Here is a 22,290-nt window from a genome sequence, read left to right as displayed (position 1 = left end):
TTTGTTTGGTCTGATGGGTTTTTACCTTGCTCCTTCATCTGCTGCATATTTCTCTGTCTTCTCATTATGTTTAACTTACCGTGTTTGGGGTCTCCTTTTCGCAGGCTGCAGGTTCATAGTTCCTGTTATTTTTGGTGTCTTCCTCCAGTGTGTGAGGTTGGTTCAGTGGCTTGTGTAGGCTTCCTGGTGAGGGGGACTGGTGCCTGTGTTCTGGTGGGTGGGGTAGATTTTGTCCTTCTGGTGGGTAGGGCTGCATCCGGTGGTGTGTTTTGGGGTGTCTGTGAACTTAGTATGACTTTAGGCAGCCTCTCTGCTAATGGGTGGTGTTGTATTCCTGTCTTGCTAGTTGTTTGGCATGGGGCATCCAGCACTGGAGCTTGCTGGCCATTGGGTGGAGCTCTGTCTTAGTGTTGAGATGGAGATCTCTGGGAGAGCTCTTGCCAACTGATATTACTTCAGGCCAGGAGGTCTCTGGTGGTCCAGTGTCCTGGAACTCAGCTCTCCCACCTTGGAGGCTCAGGCCCAACATCTGGCCAGAGCACCAAGACCCTGCCAGCCGCATGACTTGGAAGAAAAGGAAGAAAAAAACATGAACAGATAAAACCCCAAAACAAATGTTAAAAGCAAAAGTAAACAGACAAAATCATAGAAAGTAACATACACATGCACACTCACAAAAAGAGAAAAAAGGAAGCAGACCAATAAACAAACCCACCAATGATAACAAGCACTAAAAACTAAACTAAGATAAACATAAAACCAAAAGTCAGATGCAGAAAGCAAACCCCAAGTCAGCAGTTGCTCCCAAAGTCCACCACCTCAATTTTGGGAACATTCATTGTCTATTCAGGTGTTCCACAGCTGCAGCGTTTATCAAGTTGATTGTGGGGATTTAATCCACTGGTCCTGAGGCTGCATGGAGAAATTTCCCTTACTCTTCTTTGTTCACACAGCTCCTGGGGTTCAGCTTTGGTTTTGACCCTGTCTCTGCATGTAGGCCACCCTCAGGCATCTGTTCCCCACCCAGACAGGGGTGGGGGTTAAAGCAGTGGCTGATTAGGGCTCTCTTGCTCACTCAGGCTGGGGAGAGGGAGGGGTATGGTAGTCATAGTTGGAATGTGGGACGAGCCTGCGGAGGCAGAACCTGGCATGACTTTGCAACAGCCTGAAGTGCACCATGTGTTCTCTCAGGGAGGTTGTCCCTGGATCACAGGACCATGGCAGTGGCATGCTGCACAGGCTGCCGGGGGTATGTGTATGGGAAGTGACCTGCACTTTCACACAGGATTCTTGGTGGCAGCAGAGGCAGCGTTAGCAGTCCATGCCCATCTCTGGGGTCTGAAATGATAGCCGTGGCTCATGCCTATCTCTGAAGCTCACTTAGGTGGTGCTCTGCCATCTGTGGGCACATGGAGCAGGAAGCCCCTCTACTTGCACACCCTGAAACAATGGTCTTTGGCCTCTCCAGCAGGTGAACTTTTTCCTGGCCTCCCTCCCGGCTAGCTGTGGCACACTAGCCCCCTTCAGGGTGTCTTCACACAGCCAGCACCAGTCCTCTCCCTAGGGTCTGATCTCCAAAGCCCAAGCCTCAGCTTCCAGCCCCTACCCGCTCTGGTGGGTGAGAAGACAAGCAGTCTCAGGCTGGTGAGTGCTGGTCGGCACCAATCCTCTGTGCGGGAATCTCTCTGCTTTGCCCTCTGCACCCCTATTGCTGCGCTGTCCTCCATGGCTCCAAAGCTTCCCCCCCACCCACCCCCCATCCTTTCCAGTGAAGGGACTTCCTAGTGTGTGGAAACTTTTCCTCCTTCACAGCTCCCTTCCAGAGGTTTAAGTCCCATCCCTATTCTTTTGTTTCTGTTTATTCTTTTTTCTTTTGCCTTATCCAGGTACATGGGGATTTTGTTGCCTTTTGGGAAGTCTGAGGTCTTCGCCCAGTGTTCAGTAGGAGTTGTTCCACATGTAGATGCATTTTTGATGTATTTGTGGGGAGGAAGGTGATCACATCTTACTCCTGCATCTTGAAGGTCTCCTCCTCCGTGTTTTACTCTTATGTTTTGCAAACAGACATTCAGAACATGAATTTGAATGAATTGTTATCTACCAGATTATTTTTTTGGAGTTAATCTCTGGTTATTTCCCTCTCTTACTCAAAAACCTTTATTGGCTTTGTGTTGCCTTTAGAATAAACTGTGTACTCTGATATTCAGTGCTCTACATAATCTGATCCTATATTTCCAGTCTCATTTCCCACCAGTAGTCTCCCCATACTTACAGTGAAGCCAAAATAAACATTTCTTGGTTTGTTGTATACTTTGATGATTTCCTCCTTCTTTACCTGTGATCCTGATGCACCCACACACACCATGCTATTTCCCCAAACCCCAACTATCTATATCCTATCAGTTCTCTTAAATCGTATCAATGACCACTTTCTCCATGAGTTCTCCCCTGATGATCTTCCCAGATAGAAGCAATTTCTTCTTCTGAATGCCTTAAATTATCTTTAAAAACTATTTGGTATGTAGAAAAGTATATAAGCATGTATATTAGTAATTGTTCAAGTTATAAAGCCTAATAACAAAATAACTACCCACAAACAAAATACCCAATTTGGGAGATAAAAATGACCAAGCCACTGAAACTCTTTTTTTTCTTTCCTGATTACATCTTCCTTCCAGACTTCCCATCCTCAACCCCTAGGGTAACCATGTCTTTAATCTTGCATTATACATTTCTTGCTTTTTAAAAATAATTTTATCACAAATGTTTGCATCTCTAAGGATTATATTACTTCGTATGTTTGTGAACTTTATACAAATGTTATCACACTGTACACATTTTATGTGCTTTGTTTTTTTCACTTTACCATATGTTTCTGGCATTCATTCATGCCTCTAGTTCATTCATTTTCAGGCTACTGTTTTATATGAACTACATAAATTTACCGCAGTTTATTAATTCTCTTTATGATGAACAGTTTGCTCTTCTTACCAGTTTACTCTTATTCAGATATGTTCTTTAAATTTTTTTGTACATATATACTTATAAGTTTATAAGGTATGGATTTCTTCAACTTTATTAGATATTAAATTATTTCCCAGAGAGGTTTTCCAGTTTTTATCTGTCTGTCCCCATCTTCAGTGTATAAGAGTTGCCAACATTTGATATTATGAGAGTTTTAATTTTTGCCAGTCTGGTGGATATAAAATGGTGTCTCATTTCAAATTGCATTTCACTAACTATTAATGAGGCTGAGCATATGTTCATATATTTATTAGCCATGTACATTTTGTATTCTGTGACAAATATGTCCCTATTTATGTCTTTTACTCATGTTTCTATTATGTTAGCATTTTCTTTGGGATTCCTTTAATTTTTTCAACATACACACTCAACTATGACCTTTTTCTGACAGAGTTAAGTTATTCAGTATGTATTAGCTTTCTATTACTATATTTCTAAGCCACAAACTTAGTGGCTTGAAACAACACAAATTATTATCTCATAGTTTCCATAGGTAAGGAGTCCAGGCACAGCTTAGCTGAATCTTCGGCTCACAGTGCCTCAAGGTGTCAGCCATGCTGGGCTTCTCATTTGGAGCCCAAGGTCCTCAGGTTGTTGGCAAATTCACTTTCTTACGAATCCCTGCTTTCTTTTAGCTGTTGGTTGGGGAGTACTCTCAGCTCCTAGAGGCTGCCTGCAGTTCCTTGCCTCATGGCTCCGTAGATAGTTTACAACATGTATGTTTCCTTTCTTTCAGGTCATCAGGAGTGTGTCTCTGCTTTGATTCTTTGACCTCTAGACCTAGATTTAAAGACCCTATGTCAGGCCCACTCTGATAATCTCCCTGTTGATGAACTCAAAGTTTGTTAATTAGTAACCTAATCATGGGTGTGACACCCATCATATTCATAGGTGTTTTCCCCACACAAGGGGAGGGAATTAAACAAGGCATGTACACCAGGAAGCAGACAGAATTCTGCCTCAGAGCATTTCTATCCTCCTAAACGTGACACAGACCTAAGCATACTTCACTCGTTTAATATCTTTGCCATTCTTACATTGTTGTGGTTGGTTTTACCTTTTGTAAAAGAAAAAATAATTGTTTTTACTTAATTCAGTTATATTCAATTTTCAATATCAGTATCAGTATTCAATTCAATCAAAATTATTAAATTTGCCACTATATTTTCTCTATATCTGCTATTTTAGTATCCCATATTTCCATTAGGACTTGCTTTTCTTGTTGAAATACATCTTTTTATTAGTTCTCTTGGTGAGGGCCTATGGTTGTTAAACTCCGTTAGTCCTTGTATTTGAAATATTTTGCCATCACTCTTGAATAATTAGTTGGCTACAAAATTCTAGGTTAACAGATTTTTTTTCCCTTCCTCTCTTCCTTCTTTCTTTCATTCCTTCATTTCTTCCTTTAACCTCCCCTTAGCAAGTACTTTGAAGGTATTACTTCGTTGTCTTCTGGCATCTCCTGCAGTCTAGTTTTTTTTTTTTTTCTTTTTTAACAGGTAGTTATTTGTCTTTTCACTTTGGCTTTTAGGATTTTCTCTTTATCCTTGATTATCTGTAAGTCCACTATTAAAGTTCTCTGTGAGTTTTTGTTAGTCAGGTTTATGAGGTATAATTTATAAACAGTAATATGTGCCTTTTCAGACATATATTACTGTATATAAATGTACATATATTCAGTTCAGTGAGTCTAGACAAACAGATACAGTCAGGTAACAACAACCAATATCAAGATATATAATGTTTTCATCATCTCTAAACCTTGCCTCATGTCCCTTTGTATTTAATCCCCTCCCCTTACCCTCTGTCCCTGGCAACTATTGATTTGATTTCTGTCCCTCTAGTTTTGCATTTTCCAGAAGGTTATATAAATGGAATCTCACTGTTGTGTTTGGCTTATTTCACTTAACGCAGTGCTTTTGAGATTCATCCATATGGTTGAATGGATATATGTACCACAATTTGTTTATCCATTTACCTGTAATGTATGAAAAGTTCCAATTGTTCTGGATCCTTGCCACCACTTGATAGTCCTTTAAAAAAAAAAAGCCTTTCTAATGAGTGTTTAGTGGTATCTCTTTGTGGTTTTAATATGCATTTCCTTAATAACTAATGATATTGAGCATCTTTTCATATACTTATTTGCCATCTGTAGCTCTTTTTTTGCCCATTTAAAAATTGGGTTGTTTTCTTAATGAGTTATTGATACTTCATAAATTTTGGATACAAATCTTTTTCAGATAGTGCTATTTGCAGATATTATGTTCCAGTCTATGACTTATGTTTTTCATTTTCTTAACTATCTTTCAAATAGTAGAAGCTTTAATATTTGATAGAAGTCCAATTTATCAGTTTTTCTTTTATAGTTTATCTTCAGTTTCCTAAAATATCTTTGCCTTAACCCAAGGTCACAAAAATTTTCACCTGTATTTTTCTGGAAGTTGTAGAGTTATAGCTTTTACATATAGATCTATGATTAATTTGGAGTTAATTTTTGTACAGGGACTGAGGTAAGGTTTGAAGTTTTGTTCTTGAAGTTTTGTTTTGGGAATTTTTTTGTGCATTTTGTTTTTGATTTTTTCCTGCTTAGAGATAGATATTCAGTTGTTCCAGGGCCATTTGTTAAAAAGACTATACTTTTACCATTGAATTACCTTGGTCCTGTTTTTGAATATTAGTTTACTTTCTATGCATGGGTTTCTTTCTGGACTCTATTCCATGGGTCTATATGTGTACACATATGTGGATTTATTTTTATTTTTACTACTGAGTACTAAAAGTGTACTTTTGATCTGAAAACATTTCTTTCTTTACTTTGGAAAATTCTTAATTATTATCTCTTTCAATGTTACTACTCTTTTATTCCCAATGTTGTCTATTTTTGGAAACCTTTTTTTGATGTTGGGGCCTCTGTAATCAGCCTTCAATATCTCTTAACTGCTCTTTTGTATAATTTTTCTCTTTGCTTTTTTGTGCTGGATCCTGGGTACATTGTTCAGTGAATTCTTCCAGTTTAATATTTCTCTCTTCAAGAAGATTATTAATTTAAGAGAAATGTTAATGTGAATTGATTAATATTTAATTATAATTATATAATTATTAAGGGTATAATAAGGTTTACACTGTTACTGATTTTCAACTTTTAGCTTTAACTTCAGAACAAAGCAAGATGACAATTATAAGCACAGAACATAAATATTAACCTTGTAGGTTAGATCATTTCTACATTTGAAAACAGCTTTTTGTTCCCTTTAAATTATTCACAATTTTACATTTGCGGACTTGTTTATCTTCTCTCAACTATTTCTTGGGTGTCCTAAATCTAATCCTTATGAATTGAGAGCACATTTGTGTAGCTTAGTAACATGGTGATGAATATGATGGCACAATTAAAACTGCCTTAAACCTTCAATTGTCTTCCCACTGCAATTAGAATAAACTCCAATTTTATAAAGGTCCTATATGATCTAGTCCTTAAAGGTCTCTTTGACCTTATCTCTTAATAGTCCTTAGTTTGCTTTAGCTACATTGATCATCTTTGTGACTTTTGAACCTGTCATATTCATTTATGTTTCATGACTTTTGAAATTACTCCTGCCCAACCTGGAGTGCTGTTCTTTTCAGAGATTTACTGGCTGATTTCTTCTCTTCATTCAGGTCTGTTCTCAAATGTTTCTTTCTCTGAGGATTTTCCCTGACTCTCATGGCTAAAGAAGTGTTCTCTCCCCTACCCCTGTCAATCATTCACATTACCTTCCTTGTATTTTCTTCAAAACATTTATCACTAACTTTACTAACTGAAATTGTTCATTTGTCTTCCTTCATTAGGATTTAAGCTCTATAAGGGCAAGAGTTTTATCTGTCTGGGTTAACTCTGTATACCAACGTTTAGAACAAATGGTCTGGCACATTGGAGAAGCTTAATTTAAAAACCGTGAGTTGGAGAGTAAATCAGTTGGGGTGATGTCACTATCAAGCTTTTTTTGTCATTTGGCGGAAAAGCACCTGGAGGAAAGGAGTCCTGAGAGAACACTCCTGTTAATAAAAATGCTGTGCTTATTATTCCTGACTTCCTGTTCCCACTGGGACTTGGAGACAAGGGAAAATACTATTTAGATCAGCTTAAGAGTGTTTCTGAGACCCAGCGTGTCTCTGATCCCTGAGAAAGAAATACCATGGGTCACTCAAGCAGGTCACTTGGGAAGTTTCTATAATTTCAGATCTTTGAAAGATCTTTTTCTTTTTATTATTTCTTTTTGTCACCTACTCTCATTCTGTAGTCCTCCTTATTTTTTCCTTTAAATTGTAGGCACCTGGGTTAACCCAGATGCGCTTTTGATTAGTTTAAATTTCTTTCTTATCCTGTATGGATTTATCAAAAGGCAATGTAAACTTTAAGGCACTATATTACTGATTTGTATGGTGTTAATTGCATTCAACTTCTCTGAATTTTATTTTTATTAATGTGTAATATACTAATAAAATTATAGGCCTCAAACACAATGAAGTTTGATCTTTTTTTTTTTTTTTTTTTTTGTGGTACGCGGGCCTCTCTCTGCTGAGGCCTCTCCCTCTGCGGAGCACAGGCTCAGGATGCGCAGGCCCAGCGGCCATGGCCCACAGGCCCAGCCGCTCCGCGGCATGTGGGATCCTCCTGGACCGGGGCATAAACCCGCATCCCCTGCATCAGTAGGCAAACTCCCAACCACTGCACCACTAGATAAGCCCTGATCTTTCATTTTTAAAAAAATATTTATTTATCTATTTACCTATCTATTTATTTATTTTGGCTGCACTGGGTCTTGCTTGTGGCACACAGGACCTTTTAGTTGCTGGCACGTGGACTTCTTAGCTGCGGCATGTGGACTCTTAGTTGCGGCACGTGGACTTCTTAATTGCGGCATGCAAACTCTTAGTTGTGGCATGCATGTGGGATCTAGTTCCCTGTCCAGGGATGGAACCCAGCCCCCTGCATTGGGAGCACGGAGTCTTACCCACTGGACCACCAGGGAAGTCCCTGATCTTTCATTTTTTTTAATGTGAAAGTTTACTCAGCCTAAGAATTAACTTAGACAAAAATCTATTTAGAATATTTTTAAGCTAATTTTTGTACTTAAAGTGTACTTTTGATCTGAAAGCACATTTCTTTCTTTAATTTGGAAAATTTTTAGTTATTCTCTCTTTGAGTATTACTTCTCTTTCACTCCCAACATTGCTTTCTTTTGGAATTCTTTATAATGTTGGAGCCCCAGTTTAAGCCTTCAAATGAAAGCTTTTTTTGGTCAAATTCTCATACCCAGTATCTTATTTTAGTTGATATCTATACCCATAGAAGGTTAATTATTTTTAGATGAGGTGATAAATGACAATCTAAACTATTCATTAGAATTGATAGAGATCTATCAATTTTTTTTCAATTTTTAAGAAAGTAAATGCTTAAATAATACAAGATATATTTTATAATGTAAAGGGACATAATGAAGAATTTGAGTGTGATTGGGTAGGGAGGAGGGTTTTTAGGTGGTAGAAGCAGAAAAGTTATTAGTATCTGTGGAAAAATAACCAGTAATAGATTCCAGTCTCCTTATAGGGAGATCCCAAAGGAATAATGAATGAATGTTTTGAGTACCAAGCTTAACACAGTTTTCACCTCTGAGCTGTATTCACTAGGGCATTCTTGTGAAAGATAAACATTATGCTGTCATTAGAGCTTTAGAGAACTCCTGTGGTGTAGTCTCCATTGTGGAGGGAAAAAAATCTCTTTTGTTTCCCATTCTCTCCCCACACCCCAACTCAAGTGAAAAGATGAAAATTTATAAAAACCTTACTCTAAAATCTTTGATAAAGCAAAGAAAGTTGTATAATGTTTGGTTGATCATTCATTATATGTATATTTGCATTATAAAAGTAATAGTTAACATTTTTTGAGAACAAACTGTGTAAGATGCTGCTTGGCATTTTACATATATTCTATCATTTATTCACATCAGGTCTGAAATTTAGTATAATCTTTCCCTGTTGTCACAGATGTTGAGGCTCACAGAAGTCAAGTAACTTGCCCCCAATCTCATAATAGTAAATGATGGAACTAGTGTTCAAACCCATGTCTCTGAGACTCCAAAATCTGATTTTTTTCAAAATAACATACTACTTCCTTGATATGGGGATTATTTTGTTTTTATAGATCTGGCCCAGCAGCTTAAATGTAAAGCCAGATTTGGGGGGTTTTTCCCCCTAGGTTCTCATTTATTTTATAATTTAATTTAATTAATTTATTTAAATTTTGGCTGTGCCAAGTGGCATGCAGGATCCTAGTTCCCCAACCAGGGATCAAACCCGGGCCCGCTGCATTGGGAGCATGGAGTCTTAACCACTGGACCGCCAGGGAGGTCCCTCAGATTTTGTTAATCCTGGGGCAAGGGTACTACCCCTAAATGTATTTGGCAGATGATGATGTGCAGGTGAACATGGCTTTCAGTCATAAAGTTTCTGGGTTTTGTGGGGAGGTGTTCCCTTCTCTTGAGGTCCCTACTGTCAGCATAGCTTCCACTTCACTCAAGGATTCTATGTTCCATCATTGAACTGTTCTGCAAATAGACTCTATTTTTCAAGGAAAGTAAGCATTAACTTCTCTGATGGTGATTTTTGTATTTGCTGTTATTTCTTTCAGAGGTATCAAAGGAAGCTTGCACATGTCTAGTGAACAGATCTGCTGTTACATTATGGAACAGCTCTTGTCGTGAAGTTCTTTTGTAGTTCTAATCTGAGGAAAATGTCTCCTTAACGAAGGGTGATTTGTTGCTGTTTCATTCAGAAAATATTTGAATTAGAAAGTGCTTAGTTAAGAGCATTTGCAACTAAAAAACAAAAAACCTGCCTAATATGAATTTAAATAAACCCTAAGTTGTTTATGTTTCATATTTGTCTCAACCAAAAATAGAATAAATCCTGTCTGTGTTACTACTTTCTCCATAAATTTTCTTCCCTTAATGTCTCATATATAGCTGTACTTAATGTCTTAATTCATTAGTTCATGAATTGAATTTATTTACTCAATGGGATTGTAAGCTCTGTGAGAGCAGGTGCCTAATCTTAACATTTTTTGTGTGACATTTGAGGCAATAATTTTTATACTGAGACCTCTAAAGTAATTCATACAGTAAGTTTAGTCTAAAAGAAGGCATCAATATTTTTGGCTTTTAGCCAGACAAACTAGAGTGTGATAATACAAGGTATTTTATGCTCACCAGAAGCCCTGATAAAATTGGAAAACAAATTTTCATTTAATAAATGCCATTTATTTAAAAACAACTTTATAAATATGTGTCTTTCATAGTGAAAGGTTAGGAATTATTGTTTGGTAGTGTCTGGCCCAGTGCTGATAATAATGATTATTAAAAATATGATTGATTTATTGATGGTAATTAACGTACTCTTTTGTTTTAGGGAATGTTGTAGGCAACTTGGGACATTCCTTCTTCAGTCAAAGTTTCCTTGGCAGTAAAGAACATGGTGGATTTTTATATGTGACATCTACTTACCAGTCACTGCAAGACCTAGTACTCCCAACCCCACCTTACTTGTTTGGGATTCTCATCCAGAAATGGGAAACTCCTTGGGCTAAAGTGTTTCCCATCCGACTAATGTTGAGACTTGGAGCCGAATATCGACGTAAGTATAAAATACCCTCTTCTAAGCCATAGGACCAAAACATAATGACTAAACAGACTTGAGATATTCAGAGAGCCCCATGGTGATACAATTAAATGGAAGTATTCTTTTGAAACAGCTAAGCTAAATTTGGCCAGTGTCTCTACTTATTTTGGCTATAATGGGAAGAACTCAAAATAACATTATTACCTTGTAAACTTACTGGTTTTATAGGTTAATTGATAGATACATGATCATCTTCAGAAAAATTAATATCAACTTAACAAGTAACTTTAGTTTTTATAGTATCTATATATGGTAAGTATATTTTTTGTCACTTGGTTGGAAAATAGTTATGACAAATTATATTTTATATAATGTAACAGATACTGGAAGCTAGTGGTATAGAGATCACTCTCAGCTGGTAAAGTAAGCAACAAAAGAGCCTCCTTGCCCATGGCCATAGCAGTGCAACTAAGCTGTGATTGTTTTTAAAGATATTAAGGCCTAAATGTAAGCTTTATTTTATTTTATTTTTTTATTATTTTATTTATTTATTTATTTTTGGCTGTTGTGTCTTTAGTTGCAGCACATGGGATCTTTCTTTGCAGCACATGGGCTTCTCTAGTTGTGGCGAGCAGGCTCCAGAGTGTGCGGGCTCAGTAGTTGTGGCACATGGGCTCCAGAGCGTGTGGGCTCTGTAGATGAGGCACGCAGGCTCAGTACTTGCAGCACGCAGGCTTAGTTGCCCTGCAGCATGTGGGATCTTAGTTCCCTGACCAGGGATCGAACCTGCGTCCCCTGCATTGGAAGGCAGATTCTTAACCACTGGACCACCAGGGAAGTCCCATGCAAGCTTTATTTTAAACTTTATATCTTTTCCTAATCAACATTGCCCTGGCCTAGGAATCAGACCACTTGAATAAAGTTCTTAACTCTGCCACTTACTAGCTTTGTAACTTTGGGTGAAGTCATTAAAGTTGTCTGATTGTCAGTTTCCTTTGCAACTGGAGATAATAATACTTGCCTTTTATATTGCATGGTATTATTAAGAGGATCAAATGAGATCATTGAAAATTATTTTATAAAACATAAAACAGTGTATTATATGTTTACAGCAGGTCACCTTCAGTCTTTCACTTTTATTCATTCATTCAACAAGAATTTAATAAAGGCCTACCATGTGTAATAAATCCGGAATTCAGAAATGGCTGAGACGTGGTTATAGGCTCTTGGGAACCTTTGTAAGGAAGACAAATCATGATTGTAGTAGTATATTATGTCAAAACACATGTTCAAAGTTAACAGAGTTCTTTGGGAGTTCAAAGATGGGCTCTAACTTCACCAAGAATGAAGGACGAAGGTACCTCTGGACTGAACTGTGAAAGAAGCATATGAATCAGCTAAATGAAGTAGGGAAAGGAAAGGATTGTGTGCAGAGGAAAAACATTTGTATTTTCCTGTGTTGTACAGGCATTTGAAACTATAAAGTTCGAGGAGTGAGCCAGCTAATAGGATCACCTGGTGTTTGGCTTGTCTAAGGAGGGTCCTGAGTCAGAAAAGTTTAAGAGTGAACTCTTTTAGACTTCCTGAGCACAGAGGAATCAGGAGATACTTGTTTCCCGGAATATATTAATCCAGTTTGGAAAAGAGTGCTTCTTAAGAAAAACATGTAGTTCATTTTTGAAACAGCTGCATCAAAAGACTGGTGTGGTTTGTAAAAGGCTCCGAATTTGTCTGTGATGCTGTTATGGTAAATACTTTCTGAGCCCTAAATTTTATGCTCTAATGAGTCATTACAATAATATTTTGAGAACTCTGAAACATGATGTCTCTTTTACCAAAATTTTAAGCTGCCAAACTTAGTCTGATCATTTCTCATTTCCATAGTTTATCCTTGCCCACTGTTCAGTGTCAGATTTCGGAAGCCATTGTTTGGAGAGACGGGGCATACCATCATGAATCTTCTTGCAGTAAGTTGGGAATTTTTATTTTCTTTTTCCTTACTGAGGTTTGCATGAGAAGGAAGAGAAGGATTTTATTATTTTGTTAATACCCTGCTGCTTCATGTAGGTGAAGATTTACTATAGGAAAGGAACAGAACATGTATATTCTTGGGAAAGTATATGGAGGTTTGGAATGAAATAGTACAGGATTCTGGCTCTTGGTTATACACTAAGTGACCTTGCAGGATTATTGTGAGGAGTAGTTATACTTAAAGCACCCAGCATTATGTCTTGTTTTAATTTTAAGCCTGGCATCCTGGTGGTGTCACCTGTGTCTGTGTAGCTTACTGTTTTGCCAAAGATTGGTCAGAGCTTGTGTTCAAATACCTCTAGCCAGTAAGGCATCTATACTTTCTTGATGGATCTGCATGGATTGGGAATCAAACGTCATTCTTTTCTTCTCTGCTGGACTTTCTCATGTCTCCTTTGCACATGCACAGGCTCTAACCCTGTTGACCAAGAATGTTTGTTGGCTTTGGCCCATTAAGGTCACTGCTGCACATGTGCACAGACTAAGGTCAGTCCTGGGTATTTGGAGAGTTTATGAAGTTCCCTATGTCTGTCTCATTCCCAGAACTTCTTGTTAAATCTCTGGCTAGTCTGCCTGCTCATTACTTGCTCCAAATAGGCTAGCAGCCTCAGGCTAACAGAGCCACTGGTCATTTTCACTAGCCACTGAGATGACCACTTTAACTGAGACACTCCAAATCAAGCAAGGTCCTTCAAGCAGCAAAGCTTATTGTTTGCACAAACTACCTTGCCCTGACTGAACTATGAACAGGGCTAAAGGCAGCCCCAGGCAAGAAAATCACAGATTAAACTCTATTCTTCTTACTTGAAGTTCAGTAGTTTTTATGAATGAACACATCTCAGTGTATTGTATGTCTTTGGTCTAATTCCAGGACACTGAAATGGGTTTTTTTGTTTGTTTGTTTTGTTTTTAAAATAAATCTACCCAACTGTTTAGTTGCTTTTGGGGGACTTATTTCCTCACTCTGTCATGCAATTGTAGTTATAGTTCCAGTTATCTTTTAAAGAGATGTAAACAATAAGAAAGCTTCTTGTAGGTTTACCCATGTAGTTGCCATTTCCAGTGCTTTTCATTCCTTTGTATAAATCTGTATTTCCATCTGGTGTCATTGTCCTTCTAGCTGAAAAATTTCCTGTAATGTTTCTTATAGTGTGGATTGGCTGGTGGTGAATTCTTTTAGCATCTGTATTTCTAACAATGTCCTTTGTATTTGAAAGATACTCTTGCTGGATGTAGAATTCTAGGCTGACAGTTTAATTCTTTGAGAATTTTAAAGATTTGCTCTATTGCCTTCCAGTTTGCATTATTTCAGATGAGAAATATGTTTTCCCTCCTTTGTTCCTGTCTACATAATGTTTTATCCTTCTCTCTTTGCTTTGAAATTTTTCTTTTTATCACTGTTTTTGAGCCATTTGATCATGTGCCTTGGTATAGTTTTTTCCCATGTTTCTTATGCTGGGGTTTTCTGAGCTTCTTAGATCTGTGGGTTTGTAGTTTTCATCATATAACTTTTCTGTCCACCCCTCCTGTCCTTCAGGGACTCCATTGTTAATAGACTTATTAGCCTGCTTGAAATTGTTTCACAGCTCACTAATGCTCTCTTTATTTCTTTTTCAGTGTTTTTTTTTCCTCTGTGTGTTTCATTTTGGACAGGTTTCTTTTATTGCTGTGTCCTGAAGTTCACTAATCTTTTATTTTTATTTATTTTTTTCTGAGTTAGAACTTAAAAATTTTTTTTAACATCTTTATTGGAGTATAATTGCTTTACAATGGTGTGTTAGTTTCTGTTTTTTTGTTTTTTTGTGTTTTTTTTGGTGGTACGTGGGCCTGTCACTGCTGTGGCCTCTCCCGTTGCGGAGCACAGGCTCCGGACGTGCAGGCTCAGCGGCCATGGCTCACGGGCCCAGCTGCTCCGCGGCACGTGGGATCTTCCCGGACGGGGGCACGAACCCATGTCCCCTGCATCGGCAGGTGGATTCTCAATCACTGCGCCACCAGGGAAGCCCAGTTTCTGTTTTATAACAAAGTGAATCAGCTATACATATACATATATCCCCATATCTCCTCCCTTTTGCATCTCCCTCCCACCCCTCTAGGTGGTCACAAAGCACCAAGCTGATCTCCCTGTGCTATGCGGCTGCTTCCCACTAGCTATCTATTTTACATTTGGTAGTGTATATTTGTCCATGCCACTCTCACTTTGTCCCAGTTTACCCTTCCCCCTCCCTGTGTCCTCAAGTCCATTCTCTATGTCTGCATATTTATTCCTGTCCTGCCCCTAGGTTCTTCAGAACCATTTTTTTTTTAGATTCCATATATATGTGTTAGCATACAGTATTTGTTTTTCTCTTTCTGACTTACTTCACTCTGTATGACAGACTCTAGGTCCATCTGCCTCACTACAAATAACTCAATTTCATTTCTTTTTATGGCTGAGTAATATTCCATTGTATACATGTGCCACACCTTCTTTATCCGTTCTTCTGTTGATGGACACTTAGGTTGCTTCCATGTCCTGGCTATTGTAAATGGAGCTGCAGTGAACATTGTGGTACCTGACTGTTTTTGAATTATGGTTTTCTCAGGGTATATGCCCAGTAGTGGGATTTCTGGGTCATATGGTAGTTCTATTTGTAGTTTTTTAAGGAACCTCCATACTGTTCTCCATAGTGGCTGTATCAATTTACATTCCTAGCAACAGTGCAAGAGGGTTCCCTTTTCTCCACACCCTCTCCAACATTTATTTCTTGTAGGTTTTATGATGATGGCCATTCTGACTGGTGTGAGGTGATACCTCATTGTAGTAATCTTTTATTTTGCAGTACTTAAACTGCCATTGATTCCATCCTTTTTCATTTTCCTGTAATTTCAGCCATTGTAATTTTCATCTCTAGAAGTTTGACTTGGGTCTTTTTCTATATCTTCTGTGCCTGTACTTAACTTTTTAAACATCTGGAATATAATTATAATAAGTATTAGAATGTCCTTGTTTGGTAATTCTAACATGTGTTTCAGTTCTGACTCAGTTGCCATTTATTGATTCCCCCCCACCCCCAGCATTTTGAGTTGTATTTTCCTGCTTCTTTGCATCCTTGGTATTTTTAAAATTTTTTATTGGATGACAGATATTGTGATTTTACCTTGCTGGATGCCAGGTATTTTTATGTTCCTATAAAAATTCTTGAGTTTGGTTACAAATAACACAGTTAATTTATCTAAAACATAGGTTGATCCTTTTGAGTCTTACTTTTAAGATTTGTAAGGTGGAACCAAAGTCTTGTTTAGTATAGATTATTCCCCACTACTAAGCCAAAACCCTTCTGAGTACAGCTGACCCTTGAACGTTCAACACTGGTTTGAACCATGAGGGTCCACTTATATGTGGATTTTTTTCAACAGTAAATACTACAATACTACATGAGCCATTCTTGGTTAAATCCTCCAATGCAGAACCACGGATATGGAGGGCCGACTATAATTTATACATGGATTTTTGACTGCACAGAGGGGGTCAGTGCCCCTAACCCCCACATTGTTCAGAGCTCAGCTATATTTGTAATGACTTTTGGTGTTGTCTGTAATTAAGCCAAACTTCACAGATTAAGCACGGTCTTTCACAAGACTGCCATTACTTCAGATGCTAGCTGCAAGTTCAGGGGTCCCCAGACCTCCCATGGTTCTGACTAACTAGATACAAGTGTGGGAGATCCCACTAACCCATCAGGGGTGATAATTCACTAGAATGATTCGCAGAACTCAGCAAAGTACTATGCGGTTGACCCTTAAACAACATGGGCTTGAACTGCTCAGATCCACTTATATGTGGATTTTTTTCAATAAATATGTACTACACAGTCCATGGTTAGTTGAATCCACAGATATAGAACTGAACTTCAGAGAGCTGAATCTAATGTTATACATGGATTTGCGACTGTGCAGGGGCTGACGCCCCAACCCCCATGTTATTCAGGGGTCAACTGTACTTATGATACAGCTTTATTATAACAAAGGAGATATAAATCAGGTGCAGCCGATAGAAGAGACACATAGTGCAAGGTCTGAGAGGGTCCCAAACAAGAAGCTTCTGTGTCTTCAGGAACATGTCACTTTCCACATACATTGATGTGTAACAGTACATATGGAATGAGCTCCTAAGCATCTGTGTCCTGAGTGTTTATTGGAGTTTCCCTACGAGGCCTGATTGATTGAATCACCGGCTGTGTGATTGAACTCAGTCTCCAACACCGCTTGGGCACTCGGCAGAAGTCAGGCTGATATCACGTGCCTCAGAGCCCCAGACTCTCATCACACGGTTGATGTTTCTGAAATGGCCAGCCGCCACCCCAAGTTATCCTTTTAGCATCAGTGTCATCAAACTGACATAGACTCTCAGAGTCTGCCAGGAATAACAAAGGCACTCATATCACTCAGGAAATTCCATGGATTTAGAGGTTACCTCCTAGGAACCAGGGGCAGAGGTCAGCCAAATTCTTTAATATACAGTAATACTTTACCCAGTGCCCATGAATTATGAGCTTTTTCTATCTGGGTTTTGGGAATAGGCACTATTCCCAGACCTGTGTATCAGCTAATGCTCCCAATAATCATTTCAGGCATTACTTTCACTAGCCTCAAGAAGTTTCCTCACACACATTTGCTAATCAGAACACTGCTGTTCTGATGGGACCCTCTGTGAACCTTTGGAGTTCTCTCTCTGCAGTTTTCTCCTCTCTGTCCTGTGAACTCTAACTACCTTGATTTTTTTCAAGTCTGCCAGCCTCTGCCTGGGTTCCCACTTCCTGCATCTGAGCTTGGAAACTCTCCTAAAGCATAACCTGGGCAGTCATAGAGCTCATCTTGTTTGTTTCCTGTCTCTCAGGAAATTAATTAATTAATTAATTAATTAATTCTGGTACCCTTCAGTATCAATAGGTCATTCATTTTTATTGCTGAGTAGTGTTGTATTGTATGTATGAACTACAGTTTATTCATTTACTTGTTGATGCATATCTGGGCTTCTAGTTTCTGGCGACTGGAATAAAGCTGCTATAAACATCCGTGTATTAAATTTTGTGTGAATATTTAGTTTTCATTTCTCTGGGAGTGGGATAATTGAGCCATATTGTATGTTTAACATTATAAGGAACTGAAATTGTTTTTCAAAATGCCTGCAGTGTTTTGCATTCATCAGGTATAAGGATCCTTTTTTTTTGGCCAGCACTTATTATTTCTCCTTTTTGGTTTTTAATTTTTGCTATTCTAGTAGGAGTCTAGTGGTTTTAATTTTTGTGATTTTAATTTATATATTTCCTGTGATGAATGATTTAGAGCATCTTTCATTTGCTTATTTTGTCTTCTTTATATCTCTAGTGAATGTTCAAATTTTTTCAACTGTTCATATTTTTAAAATATGGTTGTTGTTTTCTTATTGTTGAGTTTTGAGAGTATTTCATCTATTATGAATGTAAGTCCTTTGGTAGATTTGTATCATTTAAAAATATTTTCTCCCAGTCTGTAATTTATCTTTTCATTCTCTTAACAGTGTCTTTCACAGACCAAAAGTTTTTAATTTTGTTGAAGTCCAGTTTATTAATATTTTTATGGAGTGTTCTTTTTATTATCATATCTAAGAACTTATTGACTGAAACATATCACAAACATTTTCCTCCATGTTTTCTTCTAGAACATTTGTAGTTTTATGTTTTATATTTAGGTCAGTGATCCATTTTTAGTTAATCTTTATGATTGTTAGGTGTTGTTTGAAGTTCTTTTTTTTCCCATTTGTATGTCCAGTCATTTCAGTATCATTTGTCATTTACTTGCCTTTGCACCTTTATCAAAAGTCAATTGATTATACCTGGTTGGATCTAATTCTTCCTTCATTCTTAACTTACATCCAAGCTTAAATATGAGTGAAGACAAAAAGAGTAGCATACTCACCGGTCTCATTTTAGATTCATGACCAATACCATTAAGGAAGCTCTTGGACCTACCTGGCAATCCTTCCTGGTCCATAATACATTCCTACTCCCCTAGATGACTATTTTCATGTGATCTCTTCTCATATTTCCAGTGCCTCCTCTCCTTTCCTCAGTTTCAGCTGATGGCTTAGCCCCAATTTCCCTGAGTGAATAGAAGTAATCAGAAGATAATTTTCACACACTTCCATCCAGCAACTTACTAATATCTACACATTTTCTTTTCTTAGCTTCCAGGACACCATTCTTTCTTGGTTCTTCTGCAGTCTTCTGACTTCCCCTTCCTATCATATTCTACATCTCAGTAAATGGCAGTTCCTGTCTTCAGCTTGCCCAGGCCATGAATTTCAGAATCATCTCTTTTTTTTTTTTTTCACATTCCACATCCAACCTAAGGGCAAATATTGTCCTTTTTCCCTTCAAAATATATCTAGAGTTTGATAACTTCTCACCATCTTTTGAACTGTTAACATCTTGGTTCGAGTTATCACTGTCTGTTGCCTGGATTATTTTTATTATGGTTATCTGATATCCTTTCTTCTATTGTTGTTCCCTTTCCATCTATTCTTTACAGAGAAAGTCAGAGAGATCCATTAAAATAGGTCAAAAACCTTCTCAAAGTTAAGGCAAAGGTCCTTGTGGTGACCTACCAGACCCTATGAAATCTAGCTGCATGCTCTCACTTTGACCTCAACTCCTACCATTCTTGCTCATTTTGTTTCAGCCACACTAGATGTGGAGTATATATGCATGCATGTTTTATCTACAGGTATTCATTTAGTCCCCAGGATGTTCCAGGCATTTGGGATATAACAAGAACAAAACAAGTGAGCATCCCTATCCTATTGGAGCTTACCTTAGAGGGAGGAGATAGTTAAATAAATACAGAAAATGTTAGGTGGTGACAAAACAGGGATAAACATTCAAATATTTGTTTAATATTGTATATAAAGGGTATATGAAACTTTTTAGTCTGCTTCTTTGTAAGAGTTTACAGACTAATCAGAGAGTAGAATATACACAATGGGGCTTTCATTATACATTTTCTTATTATTTAAATGAATGAGATCTTTTAATATTGACATTCTTTTTATTTTTGCTAACTTTATTACTATAAATTAAATCCTGCCATTGATGAATTCTTTCTTCCACTTCAATCTGCTTTTGCCCAGGACTTTAGAAATTACCAGTATACATTGCCAGTAGTTCAAGGTTTGGTGGTTGATATGGAAGTTCGGAAAACCAGCATCAAAATTCCCAGCAACAGATACAATGAGGTAAGATTTCCCATGAATTTTTCATAATTGAATATCATAAATGAAGATGAGAAATACATGATTACATGTAAATTTTTAGTTAATTGACAGTGAAATCAGTTCATAATATTATATGACTTAGATCAGTGATAGGGAATTCCATAACAGAAAGACAAAATGTTAAATTTGTGATTTATTTAGTCTTTGCTTGTGTCATTTGTTGTGTTTGGACCTTTTGATGCCGACAATCAACAACAGCTTTGCTTTTTGAGGTATAAAATTAACTTTATAATATTTATTAGTGGTGGGATCTTTTATTTTTCCCTCTTTCTATAAGTATATATTACTTTTAACTATACTTAATGTTTAATCATAGCTCACCTATAAGTCCCAAAATTATTTTTAAATAAGTTTTTGAAAGCAAATGAATGCGTTTTGAATTAAGCTGTATTTTGTAACTAACATGAAATTGTGCATACTACACATAACAGAATTATATAATAACTGTTCTTGCCTATTTGCCATGTGAAGTAGTACTTGAATTAAAAAATTTCTTAAAATGGGTTCTAAAGTGTTGGATAGTAATCATTGTGATTTAAAATAGAAAATTTTAAACTTAGTTTGATATAATGTTAAAATTTGTTGTTTTATTAGACAGGGTGATAACTCCACAGTTACTTCTTCCACCATATCTTGGTATAAAATAATTTCTTCCCTCCTTCTCTTTCTTCCTTTTCTTCCTTTCTTTTTTCCTTTCTCATTCAGCCATTTATTCACTTACTCATCTGTACATTCAATAAACATTTTATACTTGATATACACTTAAAATCACAGAAATGTCTTACTGGACGTTTAAGCTCAGGGCTCAGTATTATTATGTGGGAATGACCTATTTGAAGAAAACATTTACCCTGTGGCTTTCTGTCTGATGGCTTTTTTCAGGACACTAGAAAATAGTAGTTACAATGTGTGCTTAATTTTTCCTGGGATACAATTAGCTATTAGATAGTCCTACCTTGGAACCATGCTAAACTAGAGTCAAATCTTTAAAGAGAACTATTTTAATGTAATTTATACCCTAAATAGTTTTTAAAGGAGACTGTGCTTTGAAACCTTGTTTTATTTCCCATATTTGAAGTGTTATTATCTATTTCACAAATGTCTATTAAATATATTCCGTGATATGATACAAAGATGAATCAGACATTATGCTTGCCTCTGGGAGCTTATTGTCCAGAAGTGAGATGATCAGATGTCATCTCCAAGTGGATAACATACATTGCTATCCTTGGTGTTTGCAAGATGGTACTTTGTGTATGGTAATTAGATCTGTTTATACAAATATATTTGTAAAAGCTATGAGGTCCCCATAATTATTTCAGTACTTGACTGAGGACATTCATGACAACAACTGCCATTCATATTATCTGTCTTTATCTGAATTCTGCCTCCTAGGTTTATGGTTGTGCAGGTTCAGAAATCTTTGTTCATAAACAGTAACTGTATTTCTTATCATTTATTACATTTAATTTTCAATAAAGTTTACCAATTATATATCACATTTTTCTTACTTCGATTTAGCAGACTGACTTCCCTTCTAATTCAATTTTTGTTTTAACTCAGTGTAATTTTATTTCTCATGATCTTGGACAGTTGAATTGTCTTGTGTCTAATAGTTGAAAAAGTAATTTCTTATACATTATTTCATTTAATCACCACAATATTCCACTTTTTCCCTCATTCATTTTTCTTTATTTGTACCTTTAGTTTTTCTTATCACTCCCTGAACTATGTTTTCTTTTGTTTATAGCCTTTTCACAAGCTATTTTCTTATTGTTGCACTTCCCCTACTCTTCGTTTGCATAACCCATACTCAGTTTTCAGGTTTCAGTTTAAGTGGCATTTTCTCAGATAGGCTTTCATTTTTCCACATATTTATTTCAGATTGGCTTTCGTTTAATAACACACATTCTATATGTAATACTCACTACATTTGTAATTCCTTATTCAGTGCCTATTTTCTCTACTAGACTTTTAGCTCCATGAGGGACTATGTGTCTTGTTTGCCACTGTATCATTAGCAGTCTATCTAGTATAGAGTAATTGCACAGAAATATATATTGAATGAAGACATGAAACAGAAATAAAATATAAACAATATAAAATATAAAAACAAAATATAGATATATAAATAATATAAAAATAACTAAAAGATAAAGTAATGTGGAAATAAGTGCTGAAATTTATTGGAAGTTTATTAAAGATTCAAAGAAGGGAGAACTCTGATAAATGAAGCAGTCAGGAATTTGCTTTATGTCTAAATGAGCCTGAATCCCTAACAGCCA

General features: G+C 36.9%; 1 protein-coding gene across 4 annotated transcripts in view; it reads left to right on the top strand.

Moving 5' to 3' along the window:
• Positions 1-22,290, top strand: part of ZFYVE9 (zinc finger FYVE-type containing 9) — a 193,791-nt gene that overhangs the window by 134,355 nt on the left and 37,146 nt on the right. For all 4 annotated transcript variants that reach the window (XM_059054536.2, XM_059054550.2, XM_067007676.1 and 1 more), the window contains 3 exons: positions 10,471-10,695; positions 12,565-12,647; positions 19,862-19,966. In XM_059054536.2, the coding sequence (XP_058910519.1) occupies positions 10,471-10,695; positions 12,565-12,647; positions 19,862-19,966 (413 nt within the window). The remainder of the gene's footprint in view (positions 1-10,470; positions 10,696-12,564; positions 12,648-19,861; positions 19,967-22,290) is intronic.

Source organism: Kogia breviceps, chromosome 1, assembly GCF_026419965.1.
Source record: "Kogia breviceps isolate mKogBre1 chromosome 1, mKogBre1 haplotype 1, whole genome shotgun sequence".
Classification (NCBI taxonomy): Eukaryota; Metazoa; Chordata; class Mammalia; order Artiodactyla; family Physeteridae; genus Kogia; species Kogia breviceps.
The sequence above is the reverse complement of the archived record's forward strand: the minus strand, read 5'-3'. Positions and strand labels throughout refer to the sequence as shown.